This window comes from Chroicocephalus ridibundus, chromosome 11 (assembly GCF_963924245.1).
Source record: "Chroicocephalus ridibundus chromosome 11, bChrRid1.1, whole genome shotgun sequence".
Classification (NCBI taxonomy): Eukaryota; Metazoa; Chordata; class Aves; order Charadriiformes; family Laridae; genus Chroicocephalus; species Chroicocephalus ridibundus.
This window is the reverse complement of record NC_086294.1, coordinates 14,356,274-14,370,211: the sequence shown is the minus strand read 5'-3', so window position 1 is coordinate 14,370,211 and position 13,938 is coordinate 14,356,274. Positions and strand designations below refer to the sequence as shown.

The 13,938-nt window shown below is 43.3% G+C and overlaps 1 protein-coding gene across 3 annotated transcripts in view; it reads left to right on the top strand.

The window, feature by feature from the left end:
* Positions 1-13,938, top strand: part of FSTL4 (follistatin like 4) — a 243,501-nt gene that overhangs the window by 72,532 nt on the left and 157,031 nt on the right. For all 3 annotated transcript variants that reach the window (XM_063349320.1, XM_063349318.1, XM_063349319.1), the window contains exon 4: positions 7,575-7,823. In XM_063349320.1, coding sequence (XP_063205390.1) covers positions 7,575-7,823 — 249 coding nt within the window. The remainder of the gene's footprint in view (positions 1-7,574; positions 7,824-13,938) is intronic.

The window sequence follows — 13,938 nt, the reverse complement described above, 5'->3', positions numbered from 1 at the left end:
CAGCCCTCGGGGGAAGCCTCGGGTGGTGGGACCCAGGGAAAAGGGGGAGCGAGCAAAAGGCAACATGCATGGACAGATTTAAAGGTTGGTAACGCAGATAACTGGGACCATCTAGACTGTTCAGCTTGCCTCCAGCAACTCCACTGGTAATGTAATTGGAGAAGCCGCCAGAAAAACAGGCAAGTCATCTATAGTTATTTTATTATTGGATTCTAACCTCGTCAAAGTCTCTGCCACCAGAACTTCATTGGAGGAATAGCATGACACAATAGCATTGAAGATGCGTGACACTGCGTTATTGATTTCTCGTGTCTTTTATAGTAGCCCGTAGAGTGCTAGGGCTTGCTGTGCTGGTCAAAGGATAAAAAACTGCTGAAAACAAGGAGAGGAGTGAGGCTGGTCCTGAGAGTAAGAGTGAAGGGATGGGGCAGGCAGAAGACTGATGCGCAAGATTAAAGGCAACAAGACTGATTTTGAGCAGTGACCTATGGGAATGTCATTGACTTCCTTCAGAAAAGTGTATTCTTCTGATATGGAGTTTTACCAAAGAAACCAAAGTATTAATGTGATCTGTTTTCTCCAGATCTGATACTGGAAAGTTTTCTGTGTTCTTTGGCCTGTGCAATACTGAGATAATTAAATACGCAAGAAAGAGAAACACGCTTGTGTGTGTGCACACATAGAATCATAGAATGGTTTAGGTTGGAAGGGACCTTAAAGATGTTAAAGATCATCCAGTGCCACCCCCTGCCCTGGGCAGTGACACCTCCCACCACACCAGGTCGTTCCAAGCCCCGTCCAACCTGGCCTTGAACCCCTCCAGGGATGGGGCAGCCACAGCTTCTCTGGGCAGCCTGGGCCAGGGGCTCACTGCCCTCGCAGCAAACAATTTCTTCCTGAGATCTCATCTAAATCTCCCCTCTTTCAGTTTGAAGCCATTACCCCTTGTCCTATGGCTCCCCTCCCTGCTCCAGAGTCCCTCCCCAGCTTTCCTGGAGCCCCTTGAGGGCCTGGAAGGGGCTGGAAGGTCTCCCCGGAGCCTTCTCTTCTCCAGGCTGAACCCCCCCAGCTCTCTCAGCCTGTCCTCACAGCAGAGGGGCTCCAGCCCTCCCAGCATGTCCGGGGCCTCCTCTGGCCCTGCTCCAATGGGTCTACACACATACACACACACTGCTACCCTGTTTGATTGGGCTGTCCACAACACTGAAAATACCGGTGCCCAAGGAAATATTAAATTAAATCCATCTGATCGATGCAGGCAATATACTGGTCATATACTGCTGCCGTGAGGTTTCTCGGCTGGCTGGCTGTGGGGACCTGCTGGACGGCTTGTGAACACAGGGCGAGGTGTGGTGCCAAGAGGAGCTGCGCAGCACAGCAGCCCGGCAGATTTAAGTCTACATCTGTACTTGCTGCACTGTGGTAAAGTAATAAAATTGCCTTCAATATGCAGTACCTATCATAGATAACTTTATCTAAACATTTCATAAAGAGCAATTTTATGAATCGCCTCTTTAGTAGCTCTTCCAAGAAGAGAACAATCAAGCAAACTGTGCGTGGTAGACTTTCATGGCAAGGATCTAAATATATATGGTCTTATATATTGGTTGGTATTTCTTTCTCAGTAATCCATGTGTATTCTTTACATAGTTAGGATCTTTTGATTTGTACATGTCTCTTGCCTCTTTTGTTAGTACTCTCATAAACAATGATACCATCCAAAAATAATATTTAAGGAAGCTTTTGATCGCACAATAGCTCAATGGATTTGGAATGGGACAAAAATTAAGCTAATTACATTAGGAAGAGCACAGTTACTTGAAATTTTCAAATGCCTTTTCATTGTATCACCTCTACCGGATTTCATAGGCCTGACAGACATAGAAGGTAACGTTAATCCCCATTTTCAGATGTAAAAGTTGCTGTAGAAAATTTTCCTGTGATTTTTGAGTGCTTCCTTGATGTTATTTGCAGAAGTACTGAACTTCGGTTGAGCAATTCCAATTTGTTCGTATTTGATGTTAAACTGTGGACGCAGATTAAGCAGCTCCCTTGGCATTGGTGTCATCGGTGCAACTATTTGTCGCAATACTCCATTCTAGAGTAGATTTTCTTTTTCTTATGGTGTTTCTGTTTTGTTTTTGTTTTTTTTTTTAAACTCTGCAAGAGTCTTCCTGAAATAATGTGGCCATCTGGGAAGGTTTCCTTGTTTTTGTTCCGAGGAGGCTTTCTATGTCATCCTGTCTTTTGTTTCGTGTAGAGCATCTAAATTAGTAAAAGTGACTGATTTTTATTTGTCCTTCCCTTCCGAGGCAGATGTGTCCCTCTCCGTCCTGCTCAAACATGCACACACACGTACAAACACGCGGTTATCTCCTGGACCTTGAAAGAAAAGAGTTTGCATCCATAGCAAAATGTACATGCTTGAAGCACATCTCATTTTCTGTATTGTTCTCCAGGATAAGTCACTGGTTTTGCTTTATAAAAAGAAATAAGAGCTCCAAAGGCTAGTAACGGAGATAATGAATGCACTGTTGCCATGCCCCTATTCCAGGTGATTTACCATGGCTTTTCTGCCTCTCCACTTTTATAATAGGCATGCAGTGAAAATCCGAGAAACTCAGAGCAGATTATTATGAAATTCCTTTCTTTATGTTTCCTTTCTTGTTTTATTGCGGTAGTAACAATGTGTGTAGCAAACACATTTGCAAACTGAACAGAAGCCGGGTGCAATAGTCACACATCTGAACTTTTGTTACTTCCAACCAGGAGTTATTCAAGATGTGTATTGAAGGTGTGCTGGGGAAGGAAGGTTTAAGGCACCATGCTGCAGCATCTGACTCCGTATCGTCTGCAAAAGCAAAGTTGTGGCAAGTCTGTATATGGGAAGTGTCTAGTCATGTGTAAACACGTATAATCTGTGTATGTGAATAGCTGTATGTAAATACGCACTTGAACACGTATACCTGTATGTGTACGGATTGTGTGTGTGTGTGTATATATATATCTGTGTGTACTGGCAAGGTACATTTTTTGCCAGTAAGTAGTGCTTACAAGTGTCACATTTTAGACCACGTTTAATGTGGGAAAGGAAAAATGTTGGAAAATTGATGTCCAGATGCTGGAGGAATAGCTCGAGACCTGTTACCTCACTGATTTACCTAATGGAAGCAAGAAACTGAGTTTAGAGACTGAGTATTTTTATCATAGAATCGTAGAATTGTCTCGGTTGGAAGGGACCTTTCAGATCATCGAGTCCAACCATTAACCTAACACTGACAAACCCACCACTAACCCATGTCCCTCAGCACCACGTCTGCCCGGCTTTTAAATACCTCCAGGGATGGTGCCTCAACCCCTTCCCTGGGCAGCCTGTTCCAATGCTTAATAACCCTTTCTTATTTTGTCACGTTTGCGAGGTGCAGCATTGCCTTTGAAGGACTTGGCGTAGAAACTTCTGGATTTTGTTATACCACTCTCCAGTGCCCCATAATTAAAGTTTCCTCTTTTGGCTCCAGTCCTGATGTTACATTTCAACTTTTTCCTTCAGCAATAAAACTGGATGTCCAGCTGCCTACAGGAGCTCACTGTTACTTGAAGGCAAACCGGCTTTTAACATGTAAATGTAGTCATTTACATTTCTATAGTGTATAAGCAATGTTTTATGAGTAGCCATATGATAGAGCGGTTTGGCTTTTGGTTTCGCTGCATCTGGTTGGTCTTAATTGTGGTCAGTGCTTGTCGTAAACCCAACCTTTCCGTGAACTCTGTGGGAGTTTTGCTGAAGTAAGGAATAGGGTTGTATTTGAGAGTGGAAAAAAAAAAAGTCTGTGAGGCTTAGTCTGATCTGTAACGTATTTAGTGGCGTCTAAAAGGTAGATGAGGTCTCTGTCTTCATGAATTAATGAGCAGCCAGAGGATGCATATTCTCCAATGTGCAATAACGTCTTCATTTTCTTATTGGAGTCTTGCTTTGAGATGAAGACAGCCTGCTAAGCAGCCTTATGAAATGCCTGAACTCGGTTATTTTACTGCCTGCACCAAGCTTTTGTTGGTTTTCCACTGAAATTCCAGATTTCTCAGGGGTGGCCGGAAAGCAACGTGAGAAGTGTTTTCATGGGTGTCCGCGAATGGGCTGCCTCTCGCCATCCTGCTGGCTTCAACACGCTATAGCAGCTCAGACTCTTAGCCATCTTGGGTAAGCTTAGTTAGTGTTGAAAAGTGGCTTGTTTTGCAAGATGATCAATTCTTAATCTAAGTGAATAACTTTCTTTGTGACTAATAAATTAAATAAATTATGCCTTTTTCCATGCAGTACAGTGGGGTTCGTAAATACTGTGAGCAGTTATTTGGCAGTTTCACTTGATTACCTCTCTCACTTTGTTTTTAATAATCCTTGTAAGAGTGGGGAATTCAGTCACTTTTAATAATGTGACAAAAAAAATAGCGATGGCAGGCGCATTTCATGCTGCTGAGCTACACGCTGCTGTCCTTCCCGGCTGCCCGTGGCATCAACCGGAGCAGGCATCTGATGCAGTCAGGGAAAGTCCCTTCCCGTGATGCTGCTCTGGATTAATTAATTACCTGGATAAGGACAACAGTGCTTTTACAGTCGAATACCTACTTTCCTCTTGGTTTCTACTGGCTCCGTTCTGTTTTGCGTCCCATTACTGTCCTTCCTGGGCAGAGGGTCTGTCTGTGCTTGTGGGGAGATTGAGTTCTTCTAAGGGTTATGCAAGTAGGAATTGAATTAGAGCTGCTATCAACATTATCAGATTCTGGCAAAGACATCCCATGTTAGCACTCTGCTCGCACAGATTTCAGGGGACTTGGACGAGTAGAAGCACATCAGGATTCCTGAGTACATGAATCTTTCCTTTCGGGCTGTTTGTGGGGTCTCCTTCCTACCCCCTTACCCAGCTTAGGTGCGTTTAAACAGGAGTTCTCCATCTGGGAACACAGAATGAACCAAACTGTGGAAGAAAATATGAACGAGGCATAAACGCAGACAGACATTCTGTGGTTTCTGCATAGTAACCACGGTGGATGTAGAAAAGCCGAAGTATTTTGTCAATTTTTATTTTTTTTTTTATAAGCTGCTGCTTAACCAAATCTTAGTATCGTTAAAAAAACCTTAAAACTTTCTTGCAATAGGAGTCATGTTTGTCTTCAGTAATGCCAAATTTATATTAAAAATCAAAATACCAAATATAATTGAGGCTCCCAGAGGATTTTTGCTGCTGCCAGGGCAGGGTGCAGCTGTGGCCTGCCCAGATGTGACCTGATGCATTAAATCAGAGCAGCCCACTGTGAACCAGGAGGCAGAAGTGACCTTCAGCAAGGCACAGGGTGCAGTTCCTTGGCTGGTGCTAACTCCAAGAGATCAATTTTTAGCAATCAAGACAGCACAGGAAGGGCTTTGGTGTAATTGTATCTGAATTGTATTTATATAGACACTAATAGCTCCTGAATTTTTGGTTTGGTTTTTTTTTTATTTATTTTTTTAAAAAAATATCTTTGGAATCAATAACAGTCTCCAAAACACGTCTTTTGAGGCACATTGCGATGGATAAGCCAAGTGCTCCTTCCACCGAGTGGAGAAGGAGGAGGAGGATGCTTGACAAGGGCTTCCTCAAGCCCTGATCCTTTGTGCTGCTCTGATCTACAGCAGACACTGTAAATGCAGATGGCCTTGGCAGGTCACAAAATTTGCATTCCTGAGGATGTTTTGCAGAAACTCTGGAACAATTAGTAAAGTAAATAGAGAATATTCAGATACTCCTTCCAGGGACTGTACTTTTTGCACTGCTCAGAGATGCTTTGACCTTCTAGTTTATTACAAGTCAGGAAAAGTCAATATTTCTTCACTTGCCAAGTTGGAGGAATTTTAATGAGTTATTGAGTCAAATAGTTAATCCTCCAATAACAGATTTTTTTTCCCTTTCTGATTTACAGTGATAAAAACAAAGGCTTAACAGGGACCAGGAAAAATGAGGTTTTGTAGGAACTTTTGCTTCTCTTTGTGCGTATGCTTTAACCCCTTGATCACTAGTAGATGAAATGTAGCTTCAACACTGGGGCATTTCGTATTGGCAGAAGATGCTGGGCAGGCAGGGGCTGTGTCGATGTTAGCAAAGAATTTAGCGTGATGAAAAGGTATTGATAGATAGAGGCAGCTAGTGCTGATGCTCCTCACATCTCCATTACGTGTCACGAGAGGAGTCTTTGGATGAGACCTGATCTGCTCTCCTGGGCTGGACACTTCTGTTACGTGAAAAACCTTTGAAGGGCAGAGCCCTGGGGGCATTCTGGAGGATGTTGTGGCGCTGCTGTCACTGCAGGGTTCGTCCTGTTGGATGCTGGAGCAGGTCTGGGGCAGTGCTTCCACTTGAGCTTCCTCTGAAAGGCGCACACCGAAGCCTTGCCAAGAGACAAACCTACACGTGGTAAATGCAAGGATTTGCTTCAAAACCGCCTTTGCTGGTCCAGGGGGAGTCACTGGTGTGGGCGCAGCCGGAGGCTGCTGTTGGAAGGCTGCGCCAGGCTTGGCAGCGGGCTGTGCACTACAAAATATTTATTCCTGCCTTAATTGCGCCTTTTGCAGCATCCCTTTGTAATTCTCAACTTTGTGTGCTCCAGTTAGCATAGAATAATCTAATTTCATGAAGCTCTCTTCATAGAGCAATAATTACCGTTACGCTCAGGGTAGTGGCTTGTTTGGAAGTCCCCTGTCCTGTATGACAAGAACGTTCTGCTGTAAGCCTTTAAGCGAGGAAACTTCAGAGGCAGGAAGTGTTGTAGCACAAGGGCAACTTCTTCAGCCTTTTCATAGTATCAAACAGCAGATCATACAGTAATGTTCAGAATATTATATCCAATGAATTCTTAAAAGTGGTAGAAAGTTATTTTTCATTATATATAGTTATTCAGAGCGTATGGATATATGCTGATGGTCACTTTCACAGCAAGAAGCATCTTCCTGTAATACTGCCTTTACTTCAGTGATAAGTCTTTCTTGGGGGTTATTTTCTCAAAAGCTCTCAGCGATCGTCTGCCTGAGCTTTCACTGAAACCCATGTGAATGTTCTGCTGCTGGCTCACGGGGTGGAAGTTAACGTGGACACCGGTACAGAACTCAAGTACCGCCACTTAGGGCACTTTGCTGCCTGAAACCAAGCTCCTCGTGGGTTTTGTGGCTGGAGGAGCGAAGGTTTTCAGAATTGCTTTCTGAACGTAACTCATGGCCAAATTTGGGGACTGAAGTACTCTCACTGGATTTTATTCTAGGGTATAGTTTCACAAAGGGCTAAAAGAACCAACGGCCCCATGTCCATCACTTTTCAGTAAAGCCCCTTTCAGCACACGCTTAACGTTGTGATGAGCGAGAGCTGGAGGTCCGGGCGCACAGACGTGAAGATGCTCTCCAAACTGCAGCTGTGCTGCTGTCAATGGGGCGTGCTTTTTCGCTCAGGGAGCTTGTAGCTCCTGCTCCCGTAACTGTTGTGCTACGGCATCAGGCGAGCGTGCTCTGTTAGGCGAATATTGCTCACGCTGATGTTTTCTGCTCTTCCCAGTGCTTTACGGGCAGGATGGCCTGCATGCGTCCTGTGAGAAGAAGTACTGCGGCCGGGGGAGTAAGTGTGTCGTGAACAAGGACACCAACCAGCCCGAATGCAGATGCGTAGAAGATTGCAAGTCCAACTACATGCCCGTGTGTGGATCTGATGGCAAATTTTATGAAAATCACTGTCAACTGCATCGAGCCTCTTGTCTGCAGAGGAAGAAAATCTACATCATCCACAGCAAGGACTGTTTCTTCAAAGGTAGGGCATCATTAAAAAATAAATACTTCTGTAGAACTTCCATCACTCGTCTTACCGTAATCTTGATAAATGGCCAAATGGTATGTTTTATTTCTAAGAGATAAATTTTTCAAGGATGATTTATTCTGGGACACTATAGAACATAACACAACGTTTTATGCAGCTGTTAAGGCCCTGAGTGTCGTCACCACCCAAAATGTAATCAAACTGGGAACTGGTAAATTATTAACATCTCTGCATGCTTTATGTGCGTTGTGGTTGTGCTGCTCAGTACAAACAACTTCCAGTGTGATAACTTTTTACAATCTAATTCATTAGGTAAGGTTTTGAACAAGACAGAAGGCGTTAAGAAAAAGTATATGGGGTTACAAAAAGTTTGTTGCAAAAATGAGAAACAAAAAGTTACTTACGCAAATGGCATGGGCAAAGGAAAGGAGCCGTTTAGACGAAATAAGAGGAGTGGGAAGTGTACTGCCAGAAGAGATTTAAATAATTTTAAAGACGCTTCTGGTTACCAGTAGGATGCACGCATCTTCGGCTGTTTTACTGGTTCAATAGCAAGTTTCATTATCATCATTGCACCATATCACCAAAGGGATGGAGTCCGGTGTCTTTTCCATTAATATTTTGTATGCCATGTCCCATCCTGTCACAAATCAAGTGAGGCTGAAGTGGCAGGAGTGTGTGATAAAATGTCAGGGAGTGGAAGAAGTTGTAAATTATTTTGCTTCTAATGAGAGGTCTTCTAAAGGCCTTGCTAGAGTATATCTTGAAAACTCATTGTCAGGTATGACTTCATATACTTATGGAAGGATTCCAGTGGGTTCTTGCAAATATATCCAGTGACATTTACGTGATCAAATATGAAAATAATTCCTTTATCTTCAGCTCACTGGGCACTTGAGCCCCTGAGGAGCTTGGCTGCGTGCAGATCTATCCATGACAGGTTCTTGTTTACTAACACGTGTGAATGCATGATGCTGGAAGAACCTATTTAAGAAAAAGGAGCCTATTTGAAGAGTCTTATTAATATATCCTCCTGGTACCCTTTGGAGATAGAAAAGCATTGCTGCTGTTCTTATGCCTCGGAGGAGGCCTGGAGACTGAGACCAGCCCAAAACTTCCAGAGCTATCTAGGCATGGCTTTGCTCAGACTTGCAAATTCTCGTTTGTTTTGGGGATCTGGCTGTGGGTGGGACAGAGAAGCTGGTCGGAGGATTGATTTGGTGAACACCAGCTGAGCTGGGTTAGGTTATCACAGGCACGCTCTAAATTTACCAATGCAGGTAATTAGGTCTAGGATCAGTAGACTTTGTATGAAGTTAATCACGGAAAGGGGTCACCTAAAGGCGTATTTGGAGGCACAGCACGTGCAGGTCAAGGTGAAGAGGGATTTTTGCTTGTCACTTTAAAAAGGAACATCTGAAAAGGATGTTTGCGCTTTGCTCCTCATGCTGGTGTTTCTGCCACAGGGTGTCAAGTCAGATCAGGGCATGGATCTGGCTGGACGCTGCCTCCATCCCTGAATAAGATGCAGATGGGACTGCAGCTTGAGAAACCTCCCAAAATGGGAAATACAGACCTTAATTTCAGAGGTGCTCAGCAGCCCCTCTACCTCACTTGATGCGGTGGGTTTTCTCCCCCAAAGGTGTCTTCGGACAGTTTTTTTTTCATTCTTGTTCATCGCCTACCTTTTTACAACGATGCTTTGGGCCTGGGTTTTTATTCATTCCTTATCGCATATAGTGTTAAAGAAAATGAGTTCTCATTGCAGTAATCAGTGGCTCTGCAATGGCTGTATTATACCTAATGATACAATGTCACGCTTGAATGCTTTCCCGAACACACCGTGAAATGGTGGCAGAAAGTAGTAGTTTTGTGTCTCAGTTTAAGGTAACCCTTAAACTCTTGCCATGGAGCACTCCTCAAATCTGCTTTTAGCAGAATAACAGCTTTATGGAAGGGAAGAAAGAAACAAACTCACTTCTCTTCCCGCATGAATAGATCAAACAGTACTTCACACCACTGTCTGCAGAGATAAAATGTAGAAGAAAAAGTTTACCTTAAGGGGGGAATAATTCCACAGAGTGGAACTCCATAGGAATATTTGGCTTCAGCCCTTGTTTCTGCCATGCAGTTCCTGAGTGGCCTGCTGTGTCTCTTTTCATTTCTTTGTATTTTAGTCTCCTATTTGTAAATCAAGAATGATAGTGTTTTCTTTTAAATAGAAATTTGTAGTAAGCAATTAAGCTACAGGTTTATAAGCAACATTGTAGATGTAACGTACAGTGTAAGACTTTGACTGGAGAAAAATCTCAAAGGTGCAAATTGTATTGTTTCAGCTGGAAAGCAGGTGTACACCTGTCGGTAACCATGTGCTTTCTATTTGTTTTCTATCAAGTAGATAGTTTAATTATTTGAGTACAATTAGGCTGATGAGTGGGCTGCTTCATGGGTTTTTTGAAGCAGTTGACTTCTTCAATTACGACTGAAGTCCCTGCGTAGGGCTGAGGGATGCCGTAGATTGCATCTGTGTGCTCTGCCGGTTTACCCAGTTACCAGTGACAAACTGGATGGCCTTAAAGTATGGCAGAGATCAAATACCCCGACTCCACAGGTCCGTCCACAGTAAACCGATAACAAAGAGAACAGGAAAGATCTTGTTTTCTTTTGTTTGTTTTGGGAGGGGATTTTTTTCAGGTCTTTTTCACGTATTCATCACATGGGAAGTGCTTTGTAAGTACTGGTGTGTAGCAAGTACTTGCGTGTGACTAGAAGCGTTGCTTGGTTTGTGCTACCTGACTATCATTTCGTTTTGTGCTAGCATTAATATTAGGAAGACAAGAAGAGAATTTGGCTCTGGGCAAATGACTGACTTCTCCTTTGCCCAGCCTAGAATGAAATGGCTCCTTGAAACCTTGAGAGTCCAAGAAGCTCAAAAATCTTATGTGCCTTCAGATATCCAGATTTCCTCGTGGCATTTTCTGAAATTAACACGTGTCTCTCTGAGAGCAATCTGGGAAATCACACAGACCTGGTGGGTGAGGGTCAGCCACGTGGAGGCATCGGCCCTCTGGTATCAGCAAACGTGGGTAGATCGCATCAACGTTGTGTTTGTGAAAGATATCACAGAGGGCGTTAGTCCTTGCTGTGCAGACTTTGGGCTGAGCTGGCCACTGTGCCCAAGGCTTGGTCCGGCTGGGCTGGTGAATGGACATGACATCCAAGGTGGGAGCTCATGGAAATGTGGGGGAAGCAATGAGAGGTCCCAGCAGGAGAGATCTCCCCAGGCTTCATCCTGCACCCTCTGGTGCAGCACAGTTCCCCAGTGCTGCCATGCACAAAAATATGAATGCCATCCTTTTTTTGCAGTTGACAAAGCAAATGATAATTAGGTGGAAAACTTCACTTAGGAGTTTGGAGCCCAAAGGGAAATGCCATAGAGCAGAAGTCTTACATCCAGAGGTCTCAGGAGAAATGTCACTGCTACTCGTAGCTGTTCAGATTCTCCTTGATCTGGGTCTCTTTACTGGTATGAAACATAGTTTGATTTTCCCATAGGAAAACATTCTATTTAAGACTTCTCTACTATGCAGCGGGTTTTTTTGGTTTTACGTATTTTCACTGTTTTTTGAGTTTCCATAGACGTTTGATTTGAGTGTTGGTGATTTTGACTGAGTAACAAAATACATGAGGATAAAATGCTTTTGCTCTTTGCCAAAGAAGAGAAGAAAGAAGTTGATCGTCCCCAAAAGCACTCCCAATACTCATGAAAACCAGAAAGATATCTGTGCTCATAATGACAATTGTCCCACAGATGTCGAAAATGAGCAGTTGGCCTGGAAACGTTCCTATTTGAATAAATGCCTTGGATAATGCAGCTAAATCATTTTAGTGCAGTGATTTGGACAATCCTTTGCTTTCCTATAGAAGTAGTCCCCTTTTTTTCCCACTTCTATTCATTTTTCTTTCCTTTTGACTTTTTACACCCACTCGGTCTCTTCACTCATTTTTCTCTCATTATTTTTGGCCAGCAAAAGCTGCACATACACCACTCAACAGAGTTTTTCTTCCCTTATCTCCTTCCTTTCTCCAGACACATCAGAGTGATGTACTTCTCTAGCAGTGTACATACATTAGAGAAATTCTTTCTGTTTAGAGCTATGCTTTTCCATTTTCAGGATTTTAGCAGTATTTTTTCCCTTCTTTCTTTCCCTCCCCGCCCTTTTCTGTGGGATCAGCAATCCTAAAGGTCCCCTGCATCAGCCAAGCCCCTGCTAGAGGAAGGCAGGCGTGTTGCTTGCCCAAACTCGTTCCTTATTTTCTCCGGTTCTGACATCCTCCCTTTATCCAGGTATATTGGGTTGTTTTTTTTTTTTTTTATAAAAAGCTCAGCTTTTCTTGCTGGGCTGTATAGCGGCTTTGTGCTGCAGCTGGTCAGATTTAGTTTGTGCTCTGGCATGAATTTAATCCAACTTAGTTGACCGAATTCTTGAACTTTCCATTATGTAAATGCACTCTACTTGTGCCGATTACTTTATTCATTTTTTATTTTATTTTTTTTTATTCAGTCCCACTTCTACTAAAGCTCTAATTTTATGAGCTCTGACAGAATTGTATGTGGAGAGATGGGGCGTTATAAAGGCATGTTCATGTCTGGTATTCCAGTCCTGTTCTCCTTCTTCCACCAATCTCTCCCGAAGTGTCAGTAGTAATTTTTTTCAATAATTTGCTCTCATGGCTTACAATATTTGTTTGTTTTTTTTCTTTTAAGCAAATACATGATAGTAATTTTCCTCCTCACACAAGGTCAATTTTTGCCCTCTAATAAATAATATTTTTGTACAGATTTTGTACAGAATTTGGAAAGAAGTACCTGCGGAAAACCACACTGCCTTTCTCCTCTCACGCTGCTGGGTTTGAGCCTTTCACTGTTGCTCGGAGCAACATTTCATACTATGAACCTACATATGGTCTTCCAAAACGTACACGCCTGTGTGTGCGCAGGCACGCACACGTGTGCGAGTGTGTATGCATGCTGAAAGAGCGAGAATAACTTGTTATCTCATGATTTATGCAGGTATAGTCTAGAGGATGGAGCCTGGCTCCTCATGGGGGTGCGCGGTGGGAGAACGAGAAACAAGGGGAAAAGCTGAAATGAGAGGTTCAACGTGGAGCTGGTTTTCCCATGAAATGGCCGAGTGGTGGGGCAGGCTGCCCAGGTGCCACCTCCATCTCTAGGAGCTTTCAAGACCTGGCTGGGAACAGTGACCTGGTGTGACCCTGCACTAAATGTTTAAATGCCGAGGCCTCTCCCAACCCGCATCATCTCATCATTTTAGGATTTCATGGCCTTAAATGGCATCTTTTGTTTTCTGCTTCTCGTCTATCTTCCCTCCAGCTCTCAAAAAGTTTCTTTCTAATTATGGAAAACGATAATCTTCCGCATGTTGACAGAAAAATTTCTATGCTTGAATGTAAATAAATTACAAACTTGGAAAACAAATCCCAAGGCAGGCTAATAACTCGTGCAATGTATCTCTGCAGTAATCTCGAGCAGATATGAATTCAGCCTCAGGTGGTGGTGGTTGATTTCCTCTGTACTTTATTTGTTGTCCATGTGTTAGTTTGGTGCTTTGTTACTTCCAGAAGTAATTTGTTCTAAAGAATAGCATTTCAAAACATCTCTGGGAAGGTGTTGAATGTTTTGCTCATTTAGTGGTTGTGAAACAGGCAAACCCACTCCTTCGGCTGGTTTGCAGACTGCGAAGAAATCTGCTCTGTTTAACACTCTCTCTCTCTCCGGCTGGAAACAAAAAAAAATAAAAAAATCTGAGTGTGAATTAACGGCAGATTTCCCAGCTGGCAATTAATATTTGCCGATTTAACTTTGCAGCGCTGCTGACAGGCTGCTCCTGTGGCAGGGAGATGGATTTAGAGCTGTTGGGAGACATGCGATTAATCCCTCTGGGGAGGAGGCGGGGGTCTTCCACGTGTAGGTCTGGCCTGTAGCGATCATTTCGGTGTCCAATGTAAATATATTAGGAGTTTCAAATGTTATCAAGAGCGATAAGTGCTATATATAACGGAGGTACGTTTGCTCTCAGTAGAGCTG